The 13,951-nt window shown below is 54.2% G+C and overlaps 1 protein-coding gene across 4 annotated transcripts in view; it reads right to left on the bottom strand.

Moving 5' to 3' along the window:
• IL16 (interleukin 16) overlaps positions 1 to 13,951 on the bottom strand; it is a 95,279-nt gene that overhangs the window by 5,047 nt on the left and 76,281 nt on the right. For all 4 annotated transcript variants that reach the window (XM_064480643.1, XM_064480642.1, XM_010986825.3 and 1 more), the window contains exons 12-16: positions 12,394 to 12,872; positions 8,644 to 8,797; positions 5,070 to 6,159; positions 3,416 to 3,584; positions 1,106 to 1,207 (exon numbers count right to left, since the gene is read on the bottom strand). In XM_064480643.1, coding sequence (XP_064336713.1) covers positions 1,106 to 1,207; positions 3,416 to 3,584; positions 5,070 to 6,159; positions 8,644 to 8,797; positions 12,394 to 12,872 — 1,994 coding nt within the window. The remainder of the gene's footprint in view (positions 1 to 1,105; positions 1,208 to 3,415; positions 3,585 to 5,069; positions 6,160 to 8,643; positions 8,798 to 12,393; positions 12,873 to 13,951) is intronic.

Consider the following 13,951-nt stretch of genomic DNA (forward strand, 5'->3'; position numbering starts at 1 on the left):
GTCCTGAGAGAACAGGGGCTGGACCACGAGACCTGGTGCCTCGGGTTTATCCTGGGATGTGGGCTGTGCTCTGTGAGCAGGTGTAGGAACTGCTTCCCGTTCTTTCCAGCATGACCCCACCCAGCCATCAGACCAGCTTCGCAACTGTCCTGTGAACACCCCCAATCTCCAAGGGGGCAAAACCAGGAAAACAGCCCCCTCTATAGGCTTCCCAAGGCCTCTTTCTGTCCAGGTGAGGCCTCCTCCCAGCCAGGGGCGCTGTGCCACGTACCAGGGCCAGGTCTTCAAAGCTGGCTGTGGACCCTTCCATAAAGGACCCTGTGGTCATAAGTCATTCTTGCCTAAATGTTGGTGGCTAACGGGTTTCTGGTCTCTGTGTCCAAAAGAGACACGGCACTGAACACGATTTGCTTTGGATCTTTTCTGCTTTGTTGTTGTTGTTGAGGTGAGATTCACGTAACATTCAGTTAACACTTTAACGTGTACAGTGCAGTGACAGCTAGTGGGTTTGAATTTTTAAAACATCCCTGCAGACAGAACCATAAAAAATGCGGGCATTGAGGCTTCAACCTTGGGAAATTCTGATTCAACAGCTCTAGACTGAGGCAAAGACACCTGCCTTTTCTGTAATGCTCCACAAGTGGTTCAGATTTCTTTTGGTAAACTGAAGCTGTTTTGTGTACTCAGAGACCTTTTTAAAATTAAGGATCATGATTTCCCTGTGCTGTACAGTATAATCTTGTTCGTCTATTCTACATTTTGAAATCCCCGTCTGTCCCTTCCCACCCCCCACCCCGCTGGCAACCACAGTTTGTATTCTATGTATAACTGAAAAATTGTGCTCTACACTGGAATTTAACACAACATTGTAAAAGGACTATAACTCAATAAAAAAATGTTTTTTAAAAAAAAGGATCATGATGAGGGTTGACTACGGGGGTGGGGGGAGCGGACACAGATGACAGTTACTATGCTTCTTGGAAAGGATCTTAAGATTCTACCCAGTGGCCGGGGGTCCTGCGTTCCTCTGACCCTCCTGGTGGGTGCTCCCCACGCAGGGCCACTGCCTCTGGCTCTGCTGTGCCCCCAGGGCTGAGCCACTCACCGTGATCACCTTGTTTTCCAGATCTGCTCCCCCTGCCAAGCTGAACCCAAGGCCAGCGCCTTCCTCCTTGTGTAGGATGGTGACATGGATGCTGTCTAGTTGCTGCAGAAGGAAAAACATGTATTAAACAAACTTCTACTGCAACAGCATGAACAATTTAACAAGTGTTCTCACATCAGGCTGCTCTGATCTCAAACCCCAGTTCAGCCACGCTCTGGGTTATGTCACCTCCTCCGACCCGTTTCATCATCTGCAAAGAGAGGACTACACTTTCCAGAGTCATGGGTAGCTCAGAAGGAAAGGATGTGTTTGAAGCAACAAGTAGGGCTCTTTTCCTCTCCTACTCGCCGCAGCTTCCCCCACGTTTGCACTTGGGTGCTACGAAGTCCGCTGGAAACCCCAGCATGCGGGATAAGACAGCGGGGCCGCTTCAGTGGGGGACGCTATGAGGCCAGCCCGTGGGACTCCGGGTCAGCAAGCCCAGGGCTCCGCCTTGCAGAAGTCGGTTGCTCCTTGCCTCCCCCTGCTGCTCCGTGGAACACAGCAGCAGCACTACCCAGAACACACACACACACACACACCCCTGGGCACACACAGTACTTCCCGGCCTGGACATGGCTCACCTGGAGCCAGAACCGTCCCTCCAGGCTGTCTAACTAAAGTCACAGACCCTCATTCTGGTCACGATCAGGGCTCTCAAACGCAAATGCGTGCAGGGCCCAGGCAGACGCCGTCAATGAGCAAAATGGGCAGACGTGAGGCATTTAGGAGTGACGGGGACTGCAGGGAACTGGAGAGCACGGCTCCTGCTCAGATGGGCCCGCTTCTACATAGGAATGCGGACCCAGTGCCAACACAGTGTTCCCTTGATAAAGACAGAGAAGCCAGAAACCCAGGCTTTGATTCAGGTTTTGTAATATTTAGAATATAATAATTTTTATTCAGTATCTTGTAATAGAAGATGACTTCAATACTTACAATGAAAATAATATGAAAAAGAATATATATATACACACATGTATAACTGAATCACAATGCTGTGCACCAGAGACCAACACAACATTGTAAATCAACTATACTTCAAATTAAAAAAAAAAGAATATAATAATGTTTTACAAATCACCACGCAGACCAAATAAAACATCCCTGCAGGCTCGCAGGCCTTGTTTGTGCCGTGGCGCTAGGGAATAACCTTATGTCAACGACTCCCCCTGCTCTGACAGCACCAGAGCACCCGTGGTGCAGCTGGCCCTCTGATCCTCTGACCTGGTGGCCCCAAGACCCAGGAAGGAGGAGGGAAGAGCAGACCCCGCTGCCCCCGCCTCACCCCAGCTCCGGCCCAGATCCCCCAACTTCTGCCCAAGTATCAGCTGACTTGTCCTGTACGAGGCCTCTGTCAAGTTGGAAAGCAAATATCCTCCCAGGAACACGGCAGGCAGGATGGCCCTTTGTGTTTGATACAAGCACTTCTGCCTCTGTTATCCTGTTCGAATCAGGCCCTGGGGACAATGGTCCCAGGGCACAGGTGATGAGTGAGAGCCACGGAGGAGGACTCCTGGCCCAGAGCACCCTGTGTTCCTCAGGTGCCCACAACCTTGACCTAGGGGATCCCAGCGATGGTGGCCCCTTATCCTCTCATCCCAGTCTGGATGATTCCAGTGCAGAAAGGCTGCACGGACCCAGGGCGGCCCAGGTGGGTGCAAGGCCTGTGAGCCTGCGCTAGCCTGAGCTGAACAGGCCCCAGCTCTGCCTGGCCACTTCCTTTCCATGCACCTTTGGGTCATGCTCAGAATGCAAAGAGGAAGTGGGACTTTCAGAATGACTTGACTGAAGTGTAGGAGCCCTTGTGAGCCCTGGGATCAGTCACTTCTCAGAATGCAGGGCAAGTCCCCAGACGAGAGCTCAGAACCATGCTGCTTACAGCGGACAGCGTGCTCCCACGCAGCATCTCCCGGAGACACACGCCAGGCCGGCAGCCCCTGGGATGCGGGAATAGCGCTGAACGTGGAGACAGAAAATGCCGGCTCTGGGACCTTGAGCCTCACCTGTCTCATTTATAAAATCGTCACGAAGATACAATAAGTTAATGATTGAAAGCACTTCCTGAGCTCCAAAGCTCCCTGCAGTGGAAGGTCTTCCTGTGGTCCTCTGCCCCAGGCAGGACACACACACCTGGGTCTGGTGTCAGCCCCTGGGAGCTGCCTTCTCGACCTTGAGGAGCCCGGGGCCACCTGAGCGGCTCCCCCTCCGGCCTAGCTGAGACGACCACACCGCTCACAGCCAGACCTTCGTCTCTATAAAGAAACCTACCTTTAACGTCGCCTCGTCCAGAACCTTCACTTCCTCCATGAGCTTCTTTAATTCCTCGGAACTCAGCAGGGAGATAACTGATTGGCCGGACTGAGAGGTGCAGTGGTCCCAGTCGTCGGCGTCCGTGGGCTCACTGAGACCCTCTGTGTATTCTCTCAGCTCCGAGAGGCTTTCACAGGGAGAAGAGTCATGATATTAATAAGAGCTGACATCTCTTGCACAATTACTTCATTCCAGGCCTGGTGCTGAGCACCGATGTGCATTCTATTATCTGGTGCAACAAACCACAAGTAGCTATCAGCATCCCTGCACTCCAGAGATGAGGAAATTGAGGCTCAGGGAGGGTAAATATCTTATCTATAATCCCAAGGCTCTGAAATGCTGAGATCTGGGAATCCCAGATTATGGTGTGTCTGACACCAAAGTCCGTGCTCTAAACCTTGACACCTCACCCAAGAGAACAGTGGATACTTTGGACCTACCTGCACTCATGCCACAGTCACCCGCAGGCCCCACACCTAGATGGTCACCACGACTGGTGTCCTTTCAGACACACACTCACTCGGCCTCCTTCACAGGTGTTGCCAGCACCTGCTCAGCCTACCTTATTAGCACCTTATCACTACACCTAGTGCCCACGCAGCCAGTAACTGGCCGTCCTTTTTCTTTTGAGCCCATGTTGGTACCCGTAGCTGCTGTGTGTAATGACACTTCTTATTTTGCATGAAACTGTGGTTTCAGTAGTAGGAATTATTCCTCCCTCTGACTGACAGGCAGGTGAAGAGGGCCTCAAAGCAGTAAATTCTAATGGTGAGCCCCCCAGTTCCAGCAGGGGAACAGACTCTTAGCCAGAAAGAGCCATGTTAGAAGCTAAGGGGCGCGGTTCTCCGGCTGACCGACCCCAACGAGCTACGCGTGTGTTGGGCTGGCCCTTTGGCCCCCGCTCCGGGCGCGTCCTGGCAGAGCTTTCCTGTTCCCTCAAGGTCGCTGGAACCTCATGGGGTATCTGGGTCAGTGGGCCTAAAGCATTTCTCAGCAGCATAAGAACAATAAATAAAAGTGATAAACTCAGAATTGTTCTGCTTAAAGAGGGAAGATTAAACCCCAGCCCTGCAGCAGGAGCTCTGAGGCGTCGTTGGGAGCCCCCTAGTTTTGGGGAGCAGGGCTCGCCCAGCTCCTGATTTCAACTTTAGGAGAAACTGAAGGTGAGTGTGGAAGGAACCAGCTCGTGGTCAGGGCGTCAGTGCCGGAGCTGGGACTGGGGCCCAGTCCAGGGGCCTGAACCCACATGCAGAGTACAAGTGGATTCCTTTGCGGGGGCTGGGAGGCAGCAGGAACCCTCAGTGGATTGTCTCCTGGCCTCCGTCTGGTCTTCCTGAGCAATGGCAGGACACGTCCAGGGTGCATTAGTTCCGAATATGCATGGGCAATTCACCAGGGGACCAGTTCTGTCCCCCAACCTCCCACCCCTCCCAAAGCCAGGTGTTGTGAAAACCCCTCCTTAATACAAAACACAGGTGTGTAACACACACACATGCACAATAAAGAACCATGGAACAATCCTTTAGCATCCCTGAGAAACTTTTGTAAAAGATACATAGGATTATAAGAGAAAGAAAGATGAGGAAGGTGGACACTGGGAGGAGACACTCACTTGAGCGAGAACCCCGTGTCCGAGGCAGGAGTTTCAGTAGAACCATTTGCTGCGGGGTCTTCCCTGGACGCAAGCGGTGGCGATGCCCCTTCCTTGGGGCTGCAGGGAGTCTGGCCGCAGGAGACTGAAGACGGAAGGCACAGCAGGGACTTCATGACCGCCGATGACACCTGGCTGCTGATGGAGTAGAGTTTACTGGTCTTTTCATCCAGAGGCTTCATCTCGCAGGACTGGGTCCTGCTCAGGGGGAAGCTCCGTGCCCGCTGGCTCGGTATCTTGACCACGGGGCCTCGAGACTCCTCGGTCTGCGTGGAGAGCAGCCTCGAGACAGGGTCGGGGTCTGGGGGAAGGGTTTTCTGACTGGGCTGCGGTCCTGAAGGAGGGGTCCCCGACACACCCGGGTCGCTGGCCTCCGGGGTGGTGGGGGAGGCCCGTGGCGGCTGCTCCGGCTCCAGCCGCTGCTCCACGGAGTGGGGAGCTTCTCGTCCCAAGAGACCAGAAGCCGGTCCTCCATCTTGCTTCCCGGGAGGTTTGGCTGCCTCCCCCAGGGAACTGGAGGGCTGGAGGCTCAGTCTCTGGGCTCCTCTGTCAGGCAGCTGAGAGGAGGAGCCAAAGGTTTCAAAGGAGCTGATTCTCTGCTTGATGGAGGAGGAGGCCCGCATGGGTGGCCCCAGGGGCTCCCTGGAAGCGGGTGTTGGCTGGGTGGAGGAGGAGGCCTCCGGCAGCCGCCTGGGGTCTGGAGCACGATTCCGCAAACCTTTCAAGCTTTGGCGAAACCAAGCTGGCTTGGGGGCCACCGGAGGCCCCTTCTTCACAGTGCTGCTGTCTGCCGACTTGCATACTTGGGCGACACCACTGGTGGCATCCAGCTTTGGTGCAGTCCCATCTGGGTGGCCCTGAGTCCCAATGTCTTCACCCAGTCTGACGCTGGGCTGTAGAGGCACGTGACTCTCACTCATGATGGGGCTAAAGAGATTTTTGATGCAGTCAGAAATTCTTACCCAAGGGTCTTCGGCTGTGGTGTCCAGGCTACAGTCCATCCGAGCCTGCCTCTTAAGCAACGGGTGTTTTATTGGGGACGTTTGTGTCACTAGGGAGCAGAAAGGTCAAAGTTGTGCATGACATCTGACTGCGAGCTTTCTGCCTAAGTTCCCGCTTCAAAGATGACCAGCGAGGAGGATTCCCGAGAAGGAGGTGAGCAGAAGTGGGGGACCCCTGGCTGGGTGAGCTACTACCCTAGGTGCCATTACCTGGCTGCAGTGCAAACAGGCAGGGTCGCAGAGCCAGAGGGCCAGAGCTGAGAGTTAGGGCCAGAGCTGAGAGTTAGCGCCACAGCCTCCTAGCGCTTCAGAACTAGAAGAGTTCGCACAGAATCTCTAGTCTGATCTCTGGCATCGTATAACTGAGGAATCCAACATTCAGAAGGGAAAGCGGTCATCTGATGGCCAAGCCAGGGAAAGACCCCATGTATCCTGATTCCCCTACTTTCGCGTCCTTTCCACTGTACCAAGTAGCCTTTTAGATAACTCATTAAAACGTTAAAAGCCAAAGTAGATTCTTACTTTTTAAACTTTCAAGCCAAAGGTTATGAACCGGCAGCCATATTTGGTTTGGACCATCCATGTCATTAACAAGCAATGTGGACATGCGCCCCTTCAGATGGGGCGCACCCCACTCAAGGCAGTAAGAACCCCCTTTCTTACCAGGTCAGCATTTCACACATGGAAGCATGCGCCTGGCCCCCGAAGTCACGTGAGCTCGCTACTCTCCCTACTCGAAGGTAATTAACGCCTTTGCTCAGCAAAGGCGTGTCCCCGCTGCTTGATGAGGCAATGAGAGGGTTCCAGGCAGAAGGGAGCTTTGTGACAATGACTCCCAAACTTGGCTGCACACTGGAATCTGGAGGGTCTACAAAAGCACTGATGGCTGCCCCAGGTTCTGATTTAATACACCTGAGATGCAGCCAGGGCACTGGCATTGGGTCATTCCAACTTGCTCTGTCAGCCATGCCCTGCCAAGTTCAGCCCCTCACCAAGGGCACAGCATGTGAGGTCTTTCTTGGAAGCCAGCCTTGAACAAGCCAGAACAAAGGAGACTCTGTCCCTGATTCTTTCCCAGAGACAGAGGGAGGCCGGCCCCCAAGCCCTGCACAGCCGAGAACCCAAGTGGATGTGTGACTCTTCAGTTACCCCCAGGTTTGATCTCTCCCTGGTTAAAAGAATGCTGCTCTGGCTCCATACTCTGGGGGATGCTTGGTAACAGAAGCAACCCAGGACAAGGAGGACCGATTCCTCCTGCCTCCTGCCTCAATGCCAGGCCTCGAAGGATGCAGACCATGCAGAGCATTAAGCCTTGAAGATACCAAAGAGAACTTCCACATGATCCCAAAAACTGGGGTGGTGACTGCTGAATCCAGGGCTTTAGCAAGGAAGTCCTGCCCTCTCAGTCTGGTTCTGAATTTACACACTGCTCTCTGTTGTAAGACTGTAGTCAGACATTCTACAGGCGAGGCCTTTGCGGACTGGGGTGAGGACCTCTTGCCAGTAGAACACCAGGGCGTTTCCTGGTGTGTTCCTCAACTGGGATGACTAAGGGACGGGAGAGGGGAGGAGGCGGAGCCTCCAATATTAGGGCATCTGCTCTGGGTGAGATGTGCCAGGTATTTCCATTCAAAACGTCCCTTAACCCTCCAATAACCTTTCATGTACTTATCACATAATGTTTCTCAAATGGGCGTATGGTTTGTAGCCCCATATGTATTGCTCTGCCACTCCTGGGAGCTCCCTGATGGCAGGAACTGGTCTGTTTTCTCTCTCATTCTTACTCCCTCTCTCCCTTTTTCCCTCCCACCCTCCTCTCCTCCTTCCCTCCTTCCCAAGAACCTAGCACAGGGCTTCACGAAGCCAGCATTCAATACGCGCTTGCTAAATTGAATCACATGTTGGGATTCTATGGGATTTCCCACCCCTTGCTGGTGAGTGAATCAAGGCTCAGAAAAGCAACGAAAGTCACCCAGAATCACATTTGTAAAGGGCAGAGCCAGGTTTCCTACCCTGGTCTTCCTGACCCCGAATCTGATGGTCTTTCTAGCAAACCTCTACGCATTCAACTCATCTCAGCATTTCCAGGGCACCACGTGGGCACAGCCCTTCCACCCCCTCTACATGAGGCCGTGATCGCCTGCAACATCCCATGCATTCTCTCTGAGCCTGCGTCCCCAGACTTGGAAGTACTGACTGCAGCTTGCTAGAATGTTGTCCCCCTAGAGGCAGTGGCCACCTACTATGGTTGGGTGGGAGGTCTTGAACCTTTTCCCAAGGTCTCCATTCTCCAGCTGACTATCTGCCTGCGTTCCTCAGGCACTCATCCAACCAGGAGGCTCCCACCCTGGACAGCACCCCCACTGCCCTGCTGCGCTGCCGCCTCCAGGGACGCCTGACGGTTCATTAGCCCAAGGCCAGCTGTCAAGGTGCGCAGAACCCTCCAGTGCTCTGGAAAAACGCACATCCCCCCCTTATCACTGGACCTTTATCTGGAAGGTCCTTCCTTTCGGAAGATGGAAGTGGAAGCCTACCCGGGCTGGCTCCTCTCCTGGCCGGCTGGCCCTCTGAGGAGGATGTCGTCTGCGAGCCAGCTGCAGCAGGTCCTGGGCAGCAGGCAGCGGCGCGCGGGGCTCTCCCTGCTGTGTCTTCCTGCAGAGGCAGTGGCGGAGGTAGCTCTCTGGCTTCCTGTGGTGTAAACAGGAAGCAAGACCGTGTCAAAAGCTGTGACAGAAGCGCCAGCAGGAACCACTTTAGTGAGAAGCTCAGCCCTGCCAGGAGGGTCCTCTCCTCCACCGTGTGGACTGCATCACTGATCCGGGGAGCCCGCCCCTCCTCGGGGCCCAGAGCATCCCTCTGCTTCCAAGAGCTAGTGTCCAGAACACGGACTCATCCGGTGGACATCTGTGAGGACCCCGGGCTCCCTGTGATTGGGAGAAGAGGCTTAGGAGTGTGTAAGGGGGCCGACACTTCCTCATTTACCATGGCAACCTGGCGAGCCACCTGTCCCAGGTGGGGACAGCACAGGGTAGAAACCAGTAGGCAAAGAACCGCCCTCAAGTCTTCGCTCAGCTAAGGTCAGAATACTCAGAGGAAACTGTGTTAGTTGCTTTCTACATTGTTCTGCATTATTCAGTTATTTCGGAAGCTGTGAAGGCTGACAAGTGCTCAGGACGGGGCCCCCCGCTTCCCTTTGCAGCCCCTAGGTGACGTCCTCAACCTCGGGCAGCAGGGGTCCCTGCCGGGCCCAGACGCCGTCTCAGGCTCCTTCACAAAACAGCCTGGAGACGAGCTGGACCAGACAGCAAGTAACTGCATGATGCTTGGCTAGAATCTGGGTTTTCATACAGCATGAAGGAGGTGCCGCCCGGGCCCAGAGGAAGCAACCAGAACTGGTTCCGCCCCAGGGCCGTGCAGAAGGCTTCCTGAGAGAAGTGCCGTTTGTCCGGTGCTTGAGCAAAGGGTAAGAATTCTCCAGGTGGAGAAGCCGGGAAAGAGTGTTCCAGAGACACAGACACACACGGTGGAAGGAGGAAGCGCGACACCAACCCGGGAAAACAAAGGCGAAGGCAGGCGTCATCAAAGTGATGCCGCCTCTGTGTGACTGTCTGCAAGGGGAGCGCCCTGCCCCGCTGCGCTGGCCTCCCCACTCTACTCGCTGCAGTGTCAGATGGAGCGATGGGCTGGCTCTTCAGCAAAGCTGTGGGCTTCCTCCCAAGGAGGAAGGAAGATAGGAAGATAGGAAGGAAGGAAGGAAGGTAGGAAGAATGCATCACTTGGAACTAAAACAGAAATGGAAGACGTCCGTGGCCTGAGATTTAATACCTACATTGACAATAGACCTTCTTTAGGAATGAACGTTCTACAAAAGTTAGGAATGTGTTCACAAAGCGCTGCCCCAGCGCAAGGTCCCTACGGTAGAACTGAGTTCTAGGGGAGGGTTTTAGAAACACTGAAAGACCAGCCAACTCAACGGAATCATTGTGTTTCCTGCTGAAAAAGCAAGATGTGGCCGTGACATTAGAAGCTGAAAATAATAGAGCGATGGCATCTAAGACACTCAACAGCAGGAGGAAAAAAAAAAAAGGCATGTAGCTGACTTAATTTCACCCAGTTGGGAGCTCTGTAAGGTGACATCTGTCCACATCCATGAATTGCTGACACTTTCACAGACCGATGCTCTTGGTACCGAGCACAGTAGCGATAGCAACTTTGCATCTTGGAACAGATACAGATGTGTTTTGTCTTTTCATCAACACACGTGATGATGTATCCTCTTCATGAGAGGTGTTTTGTATTTTTTAAATTAGCTCCTAGAATAAATTTGATTTTACTTGATTTTTTTCTTTAAGTTGTGTTTCCTGCGCACTGCTTGGTGAATGAGAGAGGGAGAAGGGAAAGAAGGAAGGCAGACAGACCTGTGGACATGAGAGATAAAGTGTTTTGTGGGGTTTTTGTTTTTGTTTTTGTTTTTCAGTCACAAGTGATGGTTTGAGCTCATTTTCTATAAGGGAGAAAACTAGTCTTTTGTTGAAGATGATATCCCAAAGGTCATTTTGGTTGGGGAGTTGGTCCCCTTGAGTTATAGCAGATGGGAAGGATTTAGGGTTGTCACAGACACTTGAGAAGGGTCTTGGGACTCTGGAGAGAAAAGACTGGGGGAGACAGAGGGTAGGGGACAGAGAGAGAGAGAGAGAGAAGGAGGAGGAGGAGAAGGAAGTAAGTGGTGGAGGGAGGGAGGAAGGGAGGGATGGGGAGATATTATTCACTGGGGCCAAGGAGAAAAACACCCAGTGAGAAATGCCCAGGAATGGTGGGGGAGATTTTAAGAATGACGTGTAGCAAACAGCCTCCTGTTTTTCTTGTGCTGTAATCCTTTCCCTGTACTCCCCAACGCCCAGTAAAATAATGTGGTGTTGGTTGTGCTTTTGTAAAAGGCTGTGGAAGGGTCTGTGGGCCACAGGGGAAAACACGGAGGGACAGAGAACCGCAGCTGCAGAAAGCGAGAGGATGCGGGCAGGAGGGACGGATGCTGCAGGGGCAGCACAGGGCGGCAAAGACCAGGGACTTCTGCCTGCAACCAAGCTCCTTGCCTGTCTTGCCTGCAGAAATCCCGCTTCCTCCTCCAGCAGCCTCAGCTAGGGGGGGGAATGCCTGCCCCAGATCTGGCCCAACCTGGCCAGATGGCCCAAGGGCATCACCCGGCAGCCCTAGTGGGCCCCAAAGACCTGCCCTGGCAAATCCACTCCTGTACTGGGGCTCCAGGAACAAAGTAAAAAGCCTGGCTTCTCAGCCTCTCTGTTCCTAAATGCCCTCCTGGACTTACAGGTCTCAGGCTTGAAGGAAAATGAAATGTTTGCTTAGCGGAGCGGAGGGGGAACCACCTTGCCAACTCCATTGTGAGTTGCTAACCAGCCACATCCTGTCGGCTCTGCAAAACTGTATTTCCTTTTTGGTACCCTGGTTTCCCCTTCACTGCCGCCCCTCCTACTCAACGCCTTCCTCCCTGGGTTTTCTTACTCCTCCTGAAGTTTGCCAACCCTCAGACTGCTAGAGGGGATTTCCAGAGGCCCCGGTTCCGCCTGCCCCGGAACGCAGCCGCCGGAGTGAGGACATGAAAGACAGCGCAGCCTAGTGACGAAGCGGCCCACTGGCCATGTGAACCTTGGCAAGTCCCTCGGCTCCCTCTTTGCGTGAATGGGACCCTCATCCCCAGGCAGCTGTGAGGCTCAACTGGGACAGAGCACAGGAAGGGCTCAGCGCAGCACTGGGCATGAAAACGGCCCTGGGATGCAGCAGCTGCTGGGCCAGCAGCCTTCCCTCCTGTACGGGAGGGCGACGGGGCTGCAGAGAAGGGAAACCAAGGTCTGCCGGGGTGTGACAGAGGGACGGCCATCGCAGCGGACACCATTATGCCTGAGATTCTGTTGGGCATTCACCTGGCTGGTTCCCTTTAATCCTCACACCAGCCCTTGGAGGGAGCCACTACATTTAGCCCCAATTAACAGGTAAGGAAACTGAGGTGCAGAGAGCTTGTAAAAGCAACCTTAAATTCCAGTGTGTTACGGATGGGAACCCAGAAACCTATCAGCAAGACCAGGGCTGCAGTGAGAGGCACCAAGCAGCAAGCCCATCTTCCTGCACGAGGTCAGCCGTAAGCGTGAGCCGAGCCCCGCCTCTCAGCTGGAGCAGGAGAAACCCTTTTGCCCACAGCTAACCCTCTGCTAACGCTCGAAACGGTCCGGGCTGGTGTGGAAGAACACTCAGCCCATCACCTCTCTTACCGGGCCACAGGTGGGCAAGGTGTGCCCAGAAGGGCACAGGGAGTCCCCTCTCCCTTCTAGACTCTTCTGAGTGTCGCTGTCACTTTTGAAGTATTTTCTGGGTGGAGGCTTGGGTTTCGAGGACGTAGGCTTTCTCACCAAAATCTCGAAGGATTTCTTCAGCCTCAGTGGCGGGTGACCGCCCCGGCCCTCAGGGAGGGGTGGGCTCTCCTGGGCTGGCCTGGATGATGTCACGGGGGGCACCCCTGGCTCCTGCCGCAGGGGCAGGCTGGGGCTGTGTGCGCTGACTTCCAGGTCAGAGGGCGGCTGCTCTCCACCGCTGCTGGGACTCCCCCCCGGGGACCCCGACACGTAGCTGCTGTCGCTGCTGGAGCGGATCATGACCTTCTGAGCCCTGCGATGCGGGGGTGCCGAGTTCTTCTCCCGCTCCTTCTCCAAGGTCGGCCGCCCGTGCCAGCTGCTCTCCAGCCTTTTGACACCTGCATCAGAAGCACAAGGGAACCTCCAGCCCCGGCCTGGCTCACGACTGCCATGGGCAGCACACCGCTCGCCCAGACTGTCTGCTTCCCATCGGAGATCACTTTGGTTTGGAGCTCAGCAGCCTGGGGGCTGGTGCCCAAGGATGCCTTTAGGTTGGGAAAATAATTTAAACTTTCTGAGTCTCCATGTGACGGATACTGAGATACACCCCCTGAAGTGCCCTTCAAGGCAGGGCTTGAGGTCCCAGCAGAGTGCGGGTGGCAGATGGCCTGCAGCTGTCAGCCCCTCCAGGAACCGCCTCACCTGAGGGGTAGCTAGTCTCCAATAACGGATGGAGATGGGGCTGGAGAGGCACAGTCATCTCTGCCAACAGGACAGCTCTGATGGGCCATTTGAGCTCCAGGGGTTGGCTGAAGCTGCTTGGTATCATCTCAGCTCGACTGGTCCCTCTGCCCAGCCTGCTACTGGGTGGGTCCCTTTCACAGGTGTGGGTCCACAGGCTGCTTCTGAATGAACATCCTACATGCTAATCGCCATCTCAGAGTCGGCCTCCTGGGGATCCAACCTCTAACACTCGATTTCCTCATCTGTAAAATGGAGATCATAATTCCAGGGTCACCGGGCATTTTGAAGCTCAACATCAAAGAGAAAATGCTGGTGAAGGTGCTTTGAGCCTCATACCAAGAGGTTACAATTCTTTCCAGAAATGAGGGTGATGCGAGGCCAGAAAACCATTGTTTGCTAGCCAGCGTGCCCTCTTTCTTTTCTCTCCCTAGTCAGCTCTTCTTCCTGGTTCTCAACCCCTCGCCACCCCCCACCCCATATTCGCAGCACCAGGGCCAACCCCCCCACCCCAGACGCCCTTCTCTCTAGCAGCAAACTGTGGAAGATGCTCCTTTCCTAGAATCCCAGCTCAAAGCAGTGGGAGTTGACTGAGGCCGAGCCTCACCAAGAAACCGAAGCCAACAGCTGGAGAACTGGGATCTGCTCGGACGTGGTTTATGGTTTAGACACTGTGCATCACAAGGAATACTGCTGAGGGGGGAAAATGACCTTTTCTCAAAATGTAACTTGAAAA

The sequence above is a fragment of the Camelus dromedarius genome, chromosome 29 (assembly GCF_036321535.1).
Source record: "Camelus dromedarius isolate mCamDro1 chromosome 29, mCamDro1.pat, whole genome shotgun sequence".
NCBI classification, from domain to species: domain Eukaryota; kingdom Metazoa; phylum Chordata; class Mammalia; order Artiodactyla; family Camelidae; genus Camelus; species Camelus dromedarius.